At 43.7% G+C, this 15,139-nt stretch overlaps 1 protein-coding gene across 1 annotated transcript; it reads left to right on the forward strand.

The window, feature by feature from the left end:
• Positions 1-6,834: 6,834 nt before the first annotated feature.
• oxa1l (OXA1L mitochondrial inner membrane protein) lies at positions 6,835-15,026 on the forward strand. Its single transcript, XM_036957910.2, has 10 exons — positions 6,835-6,984; positions 7,773-7,907; positions 8,323-8,599; positions 8,772-8,915; positions 9,098-9,183; positions 12,092-12,256; positions 12,532-12,636; positions 13,865-14,027; positions 14,208-14,288; positions 14,459-15,026. Exons 1-10 carry the CDS (start codon positions 6,874-6,876, stop codon positions 14,605-14,607), a joined length of 1,416 nt encoding a protein of 471 aa, XP_036813805.2. The 5' UTR covers positions 6,835-6,873; the 3' UTR covers positions 14,608-15,026.
• Positions 15,027-15,139: the final 113 nt, after the last annotated feature.

Here is a 15,139-nt window from a genome sequence, read left to right on the forward strand (position 1 = left end):
GATCATGGCTAGAAGGGATCCAGCTTTCTGTGACATCGGGTGGTGTAGGTGTCCTGGAGGGCAAGTAGTTTGCCCCCGGTGATGCGTTGTGCAGACCTCACTACCCTCTGGAGAGCCTTGCGGTTGTGGGCAGAGCAGTTGCCATACCGGGCGGTGATACAGCCCGACAGGATGCTCTCGATTGTGCATCTGAAAAAGTTTGTGTGTTTTTGGTGACAAACCAAATTTCTTCAGCCTCCTGAGGTTGAAGAGGCGCTGCTGCGCCTTCTTCACCACGCTGTCTGTGTGGTTGGACCATTTCAGTTTGTCCGTGATGTGTACGCCGAGGAACTTAAAACTTTCCACCTTCTCCACTACTGTCCCGTCGATGTGGATAGGGGGCTGCTCCCTCTGCTGTTTCCTGAAGTCCACGATCATCTCCTTTGTTTTGTTGACATTGAGTGTGAGGTTATTTTCCTGGCACAACACTCCCTCACCTCCTCCCTGTAGGCCGTCTCGTCGTTGTTGGTAATCAAGCCTACCACTGTAGTGTCGTCTGCAAACTTGATGATTGAGTTGGAGGCTTGCATGGCCACGCAGTCATGGGTGAACAGGGAGTACAGGAGAGGGCTGTGAACGCACTCTTGGAGGGAATAATTACATTCTTACTGTAGGTAATTCCACTGAAACTATGATTTGAGAATCTTGAAGTTGATATTTCACTACGTGGGCCTTTAATAATGAGGTTGGTATACTGATGGAACCTACAGAGGACAGGTTACAGTTGTAAGGTATGTTAGGTGATTTAAATTGGAGTCTGATCTGCTGGTAATCTGGTTTTGCATGCCTTTCTTGTCTCCCTTCACAGATTATGCAGACTGTCTCTGCGGACCCCTGGGAGATTACGCGCAGCTCTATAAAACTGGGGAGGCGCCTGGGCGAAGGTTTCTTTGGAGTGGTCTATCAAGGCCTCTATAACAACACTCCAGTTGCAGTGAAGACCCTTAGACATGGTAAACACCTGGGACAAGTTTTTCCAAAAATCTGCATAAGAATGATCTAGATTCTGTAATTATCCTCTATTTGTCAATCCAGGATCCGATCAATCAGATTTTTTTGCCAGATTTTCGGGAAAAGGATGGGTTGGGATCCTTCTGATCCAGATACCACAATATCATGTTTCTACTTCTACACTGTCATAGAGAAACAGAGATGAGTAAACTACATAAAAACCCAACATTTAAAGACCCCCTTCAGCTATTTTTGTACTTTTCTCATTGAAAAACAATATCCCAAGTATAAATACAGTGATGTACACACACTTGAGGGTAAAAAAAATTATGTTTGGAGAATTTTTGTATATTTTAGACACAACTGCCAAATTCAAGGAGTTGGTCTGATTGGTCCACTGTTGTGTCATCGACATCCCTCCCTCCTTCCAGGAACAGAGGCGTGCTAGAGGCGACACTACAGACCCGAGTTTGATCCCGGGCTGTCCCATAGGGATCGGGAGTCCCATAGGGCGACGCACAATTGGCCCAGCGTCTTCCGGGTTAGTTGAGGGTTTGGCCATCATTGTAAATAAGAATTTGCTCTTAACTGACTTGCCTAGTTGAATAAAAAAAACAATTCTAAGCTTTAATACAATCTGATTGCCAAAATACGATTAGAAAAGTTTTTAAAAACCGAGCCCAGGTATCTTTGCTATCTGACTTGTGGACATGGTAAAGCTTGCATGTCAAAATATCAATCCCTTGTTTGTACTATTGTTATTTTGCTAATATTTATCAGTAATACTCTCTAATTCTACTGTACATTAAGGTGGCATGGCTATATTGCATTTTGTTTGTATTTGCAGACATGCAGCTGTACACAGATTTTGCCATCGCTTAGGCAATGTTAATTTGCTATCCGAGTGACGCAAACATTAGTCAATGTGGGGCCCCTGCATAATCCGGCCATGATTACCACAATTTTGAGATAGCTGGTTAGCCTAATGTAACACCTACAGCAGTGATTCCCAAACATTTTCACTCAGGCCTGCTCCCCCTCCCTCTCGAGCGCCAGGCTGCCCTTCATTACGCACACCTGTCACCATCATAACGCTCATCAGCGCTCATTGGACTCACCTGGACTCCTTCCCTTTGTTGATTGCCCCCTCTATAACGGTCTGCTTCCCCGTTTGTTTCCTGTGTCTGCATTAATGTCGTTATGTGTTCATGTCCACACGCTGTCCTGTTCCATGTCCGTCGATATTAAATGTGCACTCCCTGTACCTGTTTCTCGTCTCTACCAGCGTCGACCCTTACACAGGCCCCCCTCTTCCTCACCGGGAAACATCCCCCGCGTGCTATGTCTATTTCTATGGATACAAGCACTGTCCATGACGACAAAAAACTGGCCACACCCCTCTTGTTGGCAGAGAAAAGGTTTAAAGCAGGTTTAAAGCAGGTTTAAACCTTATTTCCTGCAATTCTATACATTTTGCCATGTCTTATGTGTGTTCATGTGATATCTGAGTGACTCAAACATTACAACAAAGCCAATGGGCTAAAAATGGTGAGCTGTCATGGGCTAGTTGATCTGGACATTTCTGACAAGTTATAAATGGCTCTCTAAGGTCTGCAATGACTGACGAGAGGAAAACTGCTGATGCACTACTAATTTCAAAATTGCACCTTGTGTTTTCTACTATTACAGCTTTCAAGAGTAAGTTGAATGCCCGAGTTCCTTAAAAAAAAATCTACAAAATAAATAAACAACCTTCTTTTCCTAATTTCCTCTCATAGGCACCATGGACCCTCGGGACTTCCTAAAAGAGGCCCAGATCATGAAGACTATGGAGCATCCTAACCTCATCCAGCTCTTGGCTGTCTGCACTGAAGAACCCATCTACATCATCACTGAGCTAATGAAGAACGGAAGTCTGCTGGATTACCTGAGTAAGAGTACACTGTCGTATATGAACCAGCCAAGCCCTGCAGTACACGCCCAAGAGTTTTTCCTAATGATATGACATATTATCCCATCAGAAAAATCTAAGGGTTGTAGTCTATAACTTTCTATCAAATCAAATTTCATTTGCCGAATACAACAGGTGTAAACCTTACCTTTTAAATGCTTACTTACAAGTCCTTAACCAACAATGCAGTTCAAGGAATAGAGTTAAGATATTTACTAAATAAAGTAAAACATTTAATGAAAAGTAACACAATAAAATAACGATGCTATATTTTATTTAACAAGGCAAGTCAGTTAAGAACAAATTCTTATTTACAATGACGGCCTACTCCGGCCAAACCCAGGCGGCGCTGGGCCAATTGTGCGCTTCCCTATGGGACTCCCAATCACGGCCGGATGTGATACAGCCTGGATTCGAATAGGTACTATAGTGACGCCTCTTGCACTGAGATGCAGGGCCTTAGACCGCTGCACCACTCGGGATCCCAGGGGGTACCGGTACCGAGTCAATGTGCGTGGGTACAGGTTAGTCGAGGTAATTTGTTCATGTAGTTAGGGGTAAAGTGACTATGCATAGATAATAAACAGTGAGTAGCAGCAGTGTAAGAACAAAGGGGGAGGGTCAATGTAAATAGTCCGGGTGGTCGTTTGATTAATTGTTCAGCAGTCTTATGGTTTGGGAGTAGAAGCTGTTAAGGAACCTTTTGGATGTAGACTTGGCACTCCGGTACCGCTTGCCGTGCGGTAGCAGAGAGAACTGGGCGACTGGAGTCTTTGACATTTTTATGTACCTTCCTCTGACACCGCCAGGTATAGAGGTCCTGGATGCTATGTTATAGTTATCAGGTCACATGGCCAGTAAAACTCCTGCCGTTACTTAAAACCTCTCTCAAATATGGTACACAAACAATAGGACATTTTCAACAAGTGTAGAACTTTTCAACCATTTTTGTGTACCAACAGTTAAAATATGAGCTTTCATACTTCCACCGGTTCCTTTCCATTTTGAATGTGAAAATTCTACCCATCATGTCATTTTATCATCTCATCAGTGTGCCCTGTTCCCTGTTCCACAGAGGTCAGGGTTGGAAGGCTACATTTAAATGACCAGATTGAGATGGCAGCCCAAGTGGCTTCTGGGATGGCTTATCTGGAGATGAAGAAATACATCCACAGGGACCTGGCAGCCAGGAATGTGCTGGTCGGCGAGAACAACGTCTACAAGGTGGCTGACTTTGGCCTTGCCAGGGTCTTACAAGCCCCACCGAATCAGACCAACCTGTATTATATACCTGTAGGGAAAGCGATATTCCCTTTGAGATGGACGGCTCCTGAGGCCATCGCCAACGAGAAGTTCACCATCAAGTGTGACGTGTGGTCCTTCGGAATCTTGCTGTATGAGATCATGACCTTTGGGGAGATGCCCTATCCAGGTAAGACTTTCATATTTACGATTTCAACTCCACATCTCTACTTAAGAGTATACACTGGGTATACCAAACATTAGGAACACCTTCCTAATATTGAGTTTAACCTGTCTCCTCCCGTTCATCTATTGTAAAAACAATTTGTTGCTAAATGCAGAGAAATTAAAGGCCATGTAAAACAAACTGTTGGTCACTAAATCTGTCTAGAAGGACCACGTGAAAATGGTTGGCTGGTATGCCCTCACACATCTGAGCGGTCGGCAGTGAATGCCCTCTATGTACTTGTAACGGATTGGTTTGGTTCTGCCCACCACAGTGCTGTCCGGTCAGAACATGATGTTGAGGCCCATACTGAACACAGACACTGCTGTTTCCATTTGAAGATGTTACATGATCGTGGAAGTCCGAATGACTTGGAATCTCATTGTTGTGGTTCTATAAGACAAAGAGATGAACGCATGTAAGCAGTATTAGTTCACGGTTATAACTATGCAATGTACATGTATGTACATGAACATGTCTAATAAAGGGATATAAACACAGCATCAATATAAACATCAACTTAAACATTCACCTCTTGGAGAGGGCGAGAGAAACCAATTACTTGGATTGACAAAGGGTCAATATTTAGAGCACCCTCTCTCTCCAGCCTTGTGTGAGAATTTGCCAGGCTGAGACCTTATCAGATCTGCCCTGGCGCCACAGGTTGGTAAATTACTCTGTGCATGAGCAAGCTCCAAGAACTGTCTGGGATGACTCTAGAAGCTCACGCATGGCAGCTCAATAAAACCCCTTAATATGGTAAGCCATTCCAGAAGCCACTTGGGCTGCCATCTCAATCTGGTCATATAAGCGTAGCCTTCTATGGAAAATGCTGTGGGAGCGTGTGCATGTGAAAGACTATGTTTACCAATGCAACAAGTAAACCACTTCTGCAAAAGTACTTGTGCAACCAATGCAAAAACACTTCTGGCAGTACGGAATAATACCTCGTACAGTAAACAAAAGGCAAAGCAAATTTGGCAACTCTAACATTAAAGAATAGGAACAGCCATAAAGTAGAACATATGTCTGAAAGTTATCAAAGTAACAGTAAGTAATTAGTGGTAATGATATATTATTACACTGCATGTAAAACCTCCAATAAACCCCCCATGCAACTTACATTTCGATACGCGCACAACATTCAGACATTCGTGGTACTGCCGACAATAACAAAGTCCTCTGAAACATGCGTGTTCTCCCTTCAGACGACAAAAAACTCTGACCTGAATGGGCGGGTGCAGTTTCTATCTACTCTTTTGACACTGCGCTACATTCCCCAGGTTTGATTGTTTTACTGTCTGAGATCAGTTGCATTACACTGTAACTAGTTCATCTTATTGTTTCAGACATGAACAACTCCCAGGTGAAACAGAGGGTTCCCAATGGGTACAGGATGCCTCGCCCTGTTGACCCCTACTGTTCCCAAGACATGTACAAGATCATGTTGGACTGCTGGAATGGGAATAAAAATGACAGGCCCACTTTCGAGGCTCTGAAAATGAGTCTGAGGAACGTTAGAGGTTGAAGATTTATGTAATCACTCTTGAGTATCGATTAAATAGCAGTAATTAAATGTTAGTCTTGTTTCTCAGCTCTGTCATCTCTTTTTGAGAGTCTGGAATGTTCCTTAGTGTTGTGTGTTACTGAAGACTATCTTAAATTGCTACCATGACCACATTGCTGATTTTACTGACTGCGCTGTGAAGGGATAAAAGTTGATGTCATCTCTGCTGTCTTCAGACATGGTGTGTGCTTCCAAATTAAACCTTTTCTTTCTGCCTTTACACCATTGTCCAATTTCATAATTTCATCTTTGATTCTACACTTAAGAATAAGACAATTCCCAACACTAGTAGTACAGTATACTAACTAGCCTAGAATCTGGCCACACTGAATATCTCTCAATTTCACTATTACTCCACCTCAGTGTAGATTCCAGGTTATGCTTGAAACAAAATGTCAAAGTAGTAAATAATCGGGTTATCTTCCCTGGTCCTTTATTGGTAACACTACCCTTTATAAGGGTTTATAAGTAAGGGTCATAGTTTATAACAATGAAAGATGTCCATCCTAACCTTATACAACACAGGACCATTACAGATTAAAAACAGTCTTGATAATAGTTTTTTGGACAGATGAGAGACAAAACAAAGTAATGTAGCCTCTTGGGTTCTGATGGGCTACCACAGTTGAAATAAGCTCATGCAGCATTTATGAGTTATATTCTCAAGAATCAATGGGTACATTTCATTAATGTACAAGTCCAAAAATGGATGTATCTACTGCTGATTGCCCCTTTAACAGTAAGATTCATATCGGCCTACGTAGGTTTTGTGTGAATAAAATATAAGTCTACTAGCTAGTTTTAATTTATATTAAAATGCGTTTAAGGATAATACGAACTTGGTAAGACCATGTACGCTTTCCGTACAAACTTCTTTTTTTTACTAACAATTCCAACATGGCTGCGATCAGGAGTGGAGTGACTCCGGGTTGTCTAACGAGATGTTTTTTAAGACAAAGTGGAATATCAAGTGCAGGCAACGCTTCATTTACAGAGAGATGGAACCAGGTTTGACTTGTGCTCTTGAATTCGTGTGTTTGTCTGGCGTCAAGCAGTAACAGCGATTCTAAACAGCACGCCAAGCGCATGTCTGTGACTTTGACAATGTCCAGCTAACGTTAGCTAGCAAGTGAATTAACATTTGTATCAACATCTAGCTACATGCCACACACAGGAATCGGGGAATATGATTGTTCGCATGTATGCTTACATCATTGTTGATAGTTGATTGGGTCGCCTGTCTACATACACAATTTGACATGTCCAGACAGTCAATTATGACATGCTAACTAGTTAGCTGGTAGCTAAAGTTAGCTTGTTACCGGCTGAAATGGGAACGCTAACGTTGGCTTGTTACCGGCTGAAATGGGAACGCTAACGTTGGCTTGTTACCGGCTGAAATGGGAACGCTAACGTTCGCTTTCTATGAATGATACAGCCTTGTGATATGTAAACATGTATATGACAAGCAAACAATAACGTTGTGTATGAGCCCTCCTCAGCCCTCAAGTCAACATATTTCTTGAGATTTGTGATATGGTGATCATTCCGTCAGACTATTGAAACAAACCACAATACAGCTCTCATAGCTAGAAATATGTAACGTTCAGTCTATTGACTCTGTTGCAATTGCTGCTGCATTGTCAAAGTCAACCTATCCTGCAATGAGCCACACGGTAAAGTGGACCAGAAGGTGGTGGTGTATCTTCATCTGAGGGTTGTAAACATGCGATTGTTGTTCGTGTACTGTAGTTCATTGTAGGCCATTCATGTTATTGTGCCCCCCTCCTAAACAGAGGTTTCTACAGAGATCCCATCTTCACACAGTAATAGAGTGCAGGAGTCCTACAACTAGAGCTGTTCTCGGTCGACGTCACAATGGGCGGTTATTATTGGTCAGCGCAGTGTCCGTCAGGCACAACAGCTCACAGGTGAGTCGGTGTCAAATTACAGCACAGTGTTGGCTTTCCCACCTGACTACATTACAGACGTTGCGTTACGTCATCCAATGGGTTTGTGTGCAACGCCATTGACTGCAGTTGGGAACCATATTGCTATGTCATACGATGTGGAAAGCTGATAGGTTAAACCCTTTATTCAAGCATTGTGATATCTGGCAGGCGTCTGCATTGTAGTCAGGCAGGAACAGCCAAGTAAAGTATTTTAGAACATTACACCAAAGGATGCACCGTGATCAATTGCCTGGAAAGTTGGTACATTTGGTCAAACTCTAAGACACTTCCTCTGGGATAATAGTTTGTCCTGTCCCTTTTGGACATCCTTCCACCTGGTGTGGGAAAGAGTTGATCACCACCATATAAAATAAAAGCTATGTTATATTTTCAGGTCCCAAGTGAAAGTATTCCTACGGCAACTCCAGTGCTGGAAGCATCCATTGCCAGCCCTGTCGTCGTTGACCCCGCCTCTATTACCACAGAGCCAATCGCCGAGCAGGTGTTAGAGGCTGCACCAACCGCAGTGGATATTCTGCAGGGGGTGGGAGCAGAGCTGAGCCTATCAGAGCTGGGCCTGGGAAGCGCCACTCCTGTTGGCCTGGTCCAGAACCTACTGGAGTTCATGCATGTGGACATTGGGATGCCGTGGTGGGGAGCCATTGTTGTAGGTGAGGCAGCCTCATCATCAGAACTCTCACTGTGGTTTGCCTCAGCCTGTCTAGCTTATTAAAGTCACCAGACTTCAGTCAGCTACCAGACTTCTATCTATTCTGAGTTTTCTTATGTCCATTTCTGTTTCTCTCCTACAAACACACTAAAACACACACACACACACCCCAGGCACAGTGCTGGCTCGCATCATGGTGTTCCCGGTCATCGTGAAGGGTCAGAGGGAGGCGGCCAAGCTGAACAACGTTATGCCAGAGATGACTAAACTCACCAACAAGATGAACGAGGCCAAACAGAGTGGAAACAAGTTCGACTGTTAGTTTTCTCTCTTTCTTTCTTTCCTGCTCAACTCATCTCCATTTCATGACTCATCTGGATCATCCCTCTGCATTTATCCACTATGTAACTCCTCGTTCATGTCACATTGCAACTCAGTATCAGTTTTAGTGTGTGATGTCTCCCTCAGTTTCAAGGTAATATGTCTGTGTGTCTCCTAGTTGCTAAGGCGTACTCTGACCTGACCATGTTCCAGAAGAAACATGACGTCAACCCTCTCCGTGGTTTCCTTGTCCCTTTGGTGCAGGTAAATTACAGCGCTCTGTCTCTCTCGCTCGCGCTCTCCGTCTCTCTCTCTCTCCGTCTCTCTCTCTCTCTGTCTCTCTCTCTCCGTCTCTCTCTCTCTCTCCATCTCTTGCTCTCTCTCTCCGTCTCTCTCTCTCCGTCTCTCTCTCTCCGTGTCTCTCTCCGTGTCTCTCTCTCTCTCTGTCTCTCTCTGTCGCTCTCTCTCTGTCTCTGTCGCTCTCTCTCTGTCGCTCTCTCTCTGTCGCTCTCTCTCTGTCGCTTTCTCTCTGTCGCTCTCTCTCTGTCGCTCTCTCTCTCCGTCTCGCGCTCTCTCCGTCTCGCGCTCTCTCCGTCTCGCGCTCTCTCTCCGTCTCGAGCTCTCTCTCCGTCTCGCGCTCTCTCTCCATCTCGCGCTCTCTCTCTCTCCGTCTCTCTCTCTCTCTCCATCTCGCGTTCTCTGTCTCTCTCCGTCTTTCTCTCCATCTCATGCTCTCTCTCTCCATCTCTCTCGTGCACTCTCTCCGTCTCATGCGCTCTCTCTCTCTCTCTCTCCGTCTCTCTCCATCTCTCGATCTCCATCTCTCCATCTCTCTCTCTCCATCTCTCGCTCTCTCTCTCTGTCTCTCTCTCTCTGTCGCTCTCTCTCTCTCTCTCTGTCTCGCTCTCTATCCATCTGGCGCTCTCTATCCGTCTCGCGCTCTCTCTCCGTCTCGCGCTCTCTCTCCGTCTCGCGCTCTCTCTCCGTCTCGCGCTCTCTCTCCGTCTCGCGCTCTCTCCGTCTCGCGCTCTCTCTCCGTCTCGCGCTCTCTCTCCGTCTCTCTCTCTCTCCATCTCTCTCTCTCTCCATCTCGCGTTCTCTCTGTCTCTCTCCATCTCTCTCTCTCGTTCACTCACTCTGTCTCGCGCTCTCTCTCTGTCTCTTTCTCGCCATCTCTCCGTCTCTCTCTCTCCGTCTCACGATATCTCTCCCCGTCTCTCTCGCTCTCTGACTCTCTCTCTCTGACTCTCTCTTGCGCTCTCTCTCTCTCTCCGTCTCTCTCTCTCCCCATCTCTCTCTCCCTGGTACAGTGCCTTGCGAAAGTATTCGGCCCCCTTGAACTTTGCGACCTTTTGCCACATTTCAGGCTTCAAACATAAAGATATAAAACTGTATTTTTTTGTGAAGAATCAACAACAAGTGGGACACAATCATGAAGTGGAACGACATTTATTGGATATTTCAAACTTTTTTAACAAATCAAAAACTGAAAAATTGGGCGTGCAAAATTATTCAGCCCCTTTACTTTCAGTGCAGCAAACTCTCTCCAGAAGTTCAGTGAGGATCTCTGAATGATCCAATGTTGACCTAAATGACTAATGATGATAAATACAATCCACCTGTGTGTAATCAAGTCTCCGTATAAATGCACCTGCACTGTGATAGTCTCAGAGGTCCGTTAAAAGCGCAGAGAGCATCATGAAGAACAAGGAACACACCAGGCAGGTCCGAGATACTGTTGTGAAGAAGTTTAAAGCCGGATTTGGATACAAAAAGATTTCCCAAGCTTTAAACATCCCAAGGAGCACTGTGCAAGCGATAATATTGAAATGGAAGGAGTATCAGACCACGGCAAATCTACCAAGACCTGGCCGTCCCTCTAAACTTTCAGCTCATACAAGGAGAAGACTGATCAGAGATGCAGCCAAGAGGCCCATGATCACTCTGGATGCACTGCAGAGATCTACAGCTGAGGTGGGAGACTCTGTCCATAGGACAACAATCAGTCGTATATTGCACAAATCTGGCCTTTAAGGAAGAGTGGCAAGAAGAAAGCCATTTCTTAAAGATATCCATAAAAAGTGTTGTTTGCCACAAGCCACCTGGGAGACACACCAAACATGTGGAAGAAGGTGCTCTGGTCAGATGAAACCAAAATTGAACTTTTTGGCAACAATGCAAAACGTTATGTTTGGCGTAAAAGCAACACAGCTGAACACACCATCCCCACTGTCAAACATGGTGGTGGCAGCATCATGGTTTGGGCCTGCTTTTCTTCAGCAGGGACAGGGAAGATGGTTAAAATTGATGGGAAGATGGATGGAGCCAAATACAGGACCATTCTGGATGAAAACCTGATGGAGTCTGCAAAAGACCTGAGACTGGGACGGAGATTTGTCTTCCAACAAGACAATGATCCAAAACATAAAGCAAAATCTACAATGGAATGGTTCAAAAATAAACATATCCAGGTGTTAGAATGGCCAAGTCAAAGTCCAGACCTGAATCCAATCGAGAATCTGTGGAAAGAACTGAAAACTGCTGTTCACAAATGCTCTCCATCCAACCTCACTGAGCTCGAGCTGTTTTGCAAGGAGGAATGGGAAAAAATGTCAGTCTCTCGATGTGCAAAACTGATAGAGACATACCCCAAGCGACTTACAGCTGTAATCGCAGCAAAAGGTGGCGCTACAAAGTATTACCTTAAGGGGGCTGAATAATTTTGCACGCCCAATTTTTCAGTTTTTGATTTGTTAAAAAAGTTAGAAATATCCAATAAATGTCGTTCCACTTCATGATTGTGTCCCACTTGTTGTTGATTCTTCACAACAAAATACAGTTTTATATCTTTATGTTTGAAGCCTGAAATGTGGCAAAAGGTCGCAAAGTTCAAGGGGGCCGAATACTTTCGCAAGGCACTGTATCTATAGTATCTCCTCAATGTTTTATGCTTTGTCAATGTTTTTACACCTCTCTGTCACAACCCCCCCTCTCTCTCTCTGACTCTCTCTCTGACTCTCTCTCTGTCTCTCCCTGACTCTCTCTCTGTCTCTCTCTCCCTGGTATATATAGTATCTCCTTAATGTTTTATGCTTTGTCAATGTTTTTACACTTCTCTGTCACTACCCCCCCCCCCCCCCCTCTCTCTCTATCTCCCTCTCCTCCTTTCCAGACTCCAGTCTTCATCTCCTTCTTCATCGCTCTCAGAAAGATGTCCTACCTCCCCGTCCCCAGTATGCAGACAGGAGGTTGCTTGTGGTTCTTAGACCTCACAGCAGCAGACCCTTTCTACATTCTCCCCATTGCTGTGACCGGGACCATGTTCGCTATACTGGAGGTATGGTAATGGTGTTGCCGCGTCTACTAGGAAAGTCTTTTCTAGTGGTCAGTTGATGATTTTAGAGGCCAGCTGTCTTGACCCTGAAAAATAAGCTGTCTTGATTTTAATTAATAAAATGGACAATCAAATTGACAATTTAAAAAAAAATGTTTTATTGAATCACGCAAAAATATGAATAATATTGTCACTGATTACATTGTATTTACATTGGAATAACAGTTTTGAGCCTAAATAACACCTACCTGTTGTCTGTTTGCCTGGTTTCTCCTCAGCTGGGGGCAGAGTCTGGTGTGGACAACCCTAACCTGAAAGCCATGAAGACAGTGTTCAGAATCATGCCCTTCGTCATCCTCCCTCTCACCATTAACTTCCCCACGGTCAGTCTCTCGCACTCTCTCTCTCTCTCTCTCTCTGTGTCTCTGTCTCTCTCTCTGTCTCTCTCTGTCTGTCTTAAGGACATTACATCAAAGTTGGATCAGCCTGTAGTGTGGTTTTCCACTTTAATTTTGAGTGTGACTCCAAATCCAGACCTCCATGGGTTGATAAATTTGATTTCCATTGATCATTTTTGTGTGGTTTTGTTGTCAGCACATTCTATATATATATATGTGTGTGTGTGTGTGTGTGTGTGTGTGTGTGTGTGTGTGTGTGTGTGTGTGTGTGTGTGTGTGTGTGTGTGTGTAAAAAAAAAAAATATATATATATATATATATATATATATATTTTTTTTTTTACACACACACACACACACACACACACACACACATATATATATATATATATATATATATATATATATATATATATATATATATATATATATATATATATATATATATATATATATATATATATATATATATATATATATATATATATATATATATATATATATATATATATATATATATAGAATGTGCTGACATATATATATATACTGGGTCCAGGTGGAAAAGGCCCAGGTCTATTTCGGGAACGGGTTCAACATTTTGGACCCATGAAGGCCTGTACGCTCTCGCTCGCTCCCCCCTGTGGCAATATCATAATATTACATCACATCCTCTACAAACAATAACATGTATTTAGTAGCCCTGGATACGCTTGTTCATTTAATTGTTATTCAACCTTGATTTATCCAGGTTAGTCTCATTGGGGTCAAAAAAAGCAATAGGGTCAATGTGTCTGTCTGACTGAGCATCATGGAACCAGTCTTCTAATCTCACGTCCCCCCCCCCCCCCTCCAGGCTCTCTTTCACATTTGCGCTTTCATCTCAATATCATAACAGGTTTTCAAAAACACCGGCCTACTTTTGTTCATGCCATTGTTATTCAACCTTTATTTATCCAGGTTAGTCTCATTGAGGTAAAACACCAGCAGGTTCGCTGTGTTACAGGTGTGTGTGTTTGACTGAGCATCATAGCTAGTCGGGTGATCTCACAAACATGCCTCTGCTTCCACCTCTGCTTGCTTTTTGTGGTCTAGGCCAGGGGATTACTATTTAAGCACTTTATGACAACTGCAGATGTAAAAAGGGCTTTATAAATACATTTCATTGATTTGATTGGTTGATTGACATACATGTTCCTCTCCTCTCCGTCCCCCAGGCGGTGTTTACGTACTGGATGACGTCCAACTGCTTCTCCCTGGCCCAGGTGGCCCTGCTCAAACACCCCCTGGTCAGACGGAAGCTGAGGATCCCAGAGAGGATCGAACACCCTACCTCCGCCCTGCCCCAGAACGACGGCTTCTTCGAGACCATCAAGAAGGGTGGGTGTGGTGGGACTGATGGGGATGTGTCATGGAGTCACCTGTCAAAAGATGATTCTCTTTCGTGGTTGGATTAGCTTTTTTCCTCTCTCTCTTTCTCCCCCTTCATTTCTTTTCACTCTCACACACATTGTCTTTCCCCCCCTTTTTTAAAAACGTGGTCATCTGTCCCTCCTATAGGCTGGAAGAATGCTCAGCTTGCCCAGCAGTTGGAGGAGAGGGAGAGGAGGATCAAGAACCACCTGGATATTGCATCAAAAGGTAAGAAAGAACACTGGTGCCTTTTTACCACAACCCCTTTCTTAGGATCAACAATATTTACCATTACTGTGTTTTTACTCCTAAATGGAATGTTTTAACACATGCTTTTGTTTCTCTGTGAATACGGTAGTGGATTTTTATTTAGCCTAATATTTTTGCTCTTCAACCAGGTCCTTTGAGACAGACCTTCACTCACAACCCTCTACAGCAGTCGACACCATCCATTGCAGCAGCAGCAACAACCAAGTCAGCCAAAGCAAAACAAGCATCCCCGGCAACCGGTGGTAAGAAGAGGCCATGGGAGGAGACTATTGGTTGAAGAAGAGTGACAGACCGTTTGAAGGCCCAATGAATTGTGTGTGCATATTTATTGAGCGAGAAGTGTGTGGAGGGATTGGTAGACAGGACATGGGCGGCGCACAGGGTTTGTCATAAATGTAGTCTAAATAAAGAGCAAACTTCTGTTGCCTTAAAACGTCTGTGTACATTATGACAACCTGAATTCTGATTTGAAAACGTATAGTTGATTAAATCCATTGGAATGACTGCAATGGAATTGTTAAGTCCTAAATATATATATATATATATATATATATATACACACACAATTGACCATTCCCCGTTGTGCTGTTCTTATTTCTGATAGTTTTCAAGAGCTAAGAAGTTAAAGCAGATATCCAATTTATTGACTTGGATACACATCCTGAATGCTAATCAATAAAAATGTGTTAAATTCGCTGCCCTGTTTTGCTTGTTTACAGCGGGTCATTTCAATTTGTCGGCGGTGGTCTCGTATTGTTACATTAAAACCATTTAGAAAATAAAGGTTGCTAACATGGCAGCTGTTCTAA

Source organism: Oncorhynchus mykiss, chromosome 21 (genome assembly GCF_057628025.1).
Source record: "Oncorhynchus mykiss isolate SJ-2025 chromosome 21, ASM5762802v1, whole genome shotgun sequence".
Classification (NCBI taxonomy): domain Eukaryota; kingdom Metazoa; phylum Chordata; class Actinopteri; order Salmoniformes; family Salmonidae; genus Oncorhynchus; species Oncorhynchus mykiss.

What these genes read in the sequence shown, in the direction of transcription:
- oxa1l (XM_036957910.2), top strand. Translation starts at nt 6,874, where the DNA reads ATGGCTGCGATCAGGAGTGGAGTGACTCCGGGTTGTCTAACGAGATGT. An exon ending in TTACAGAGAGATGGAACCAG is followed by an intron (nt 6,985 to 7,772) that starts GTTTGACTTGTG and finishes CCTCCTAAACAG; the next exon opens with AGGTTTCTACAGAGATCCCA. An exon ending in CTTCGAGACCATCAAGAAGG is followed by an intron (nt 14,028 to 14,207) that starts GTGGGTGTGGTG and finishes TCCCTCCTATAG; the next exon opens with GCTGGAAGAATGCTCAGCTT.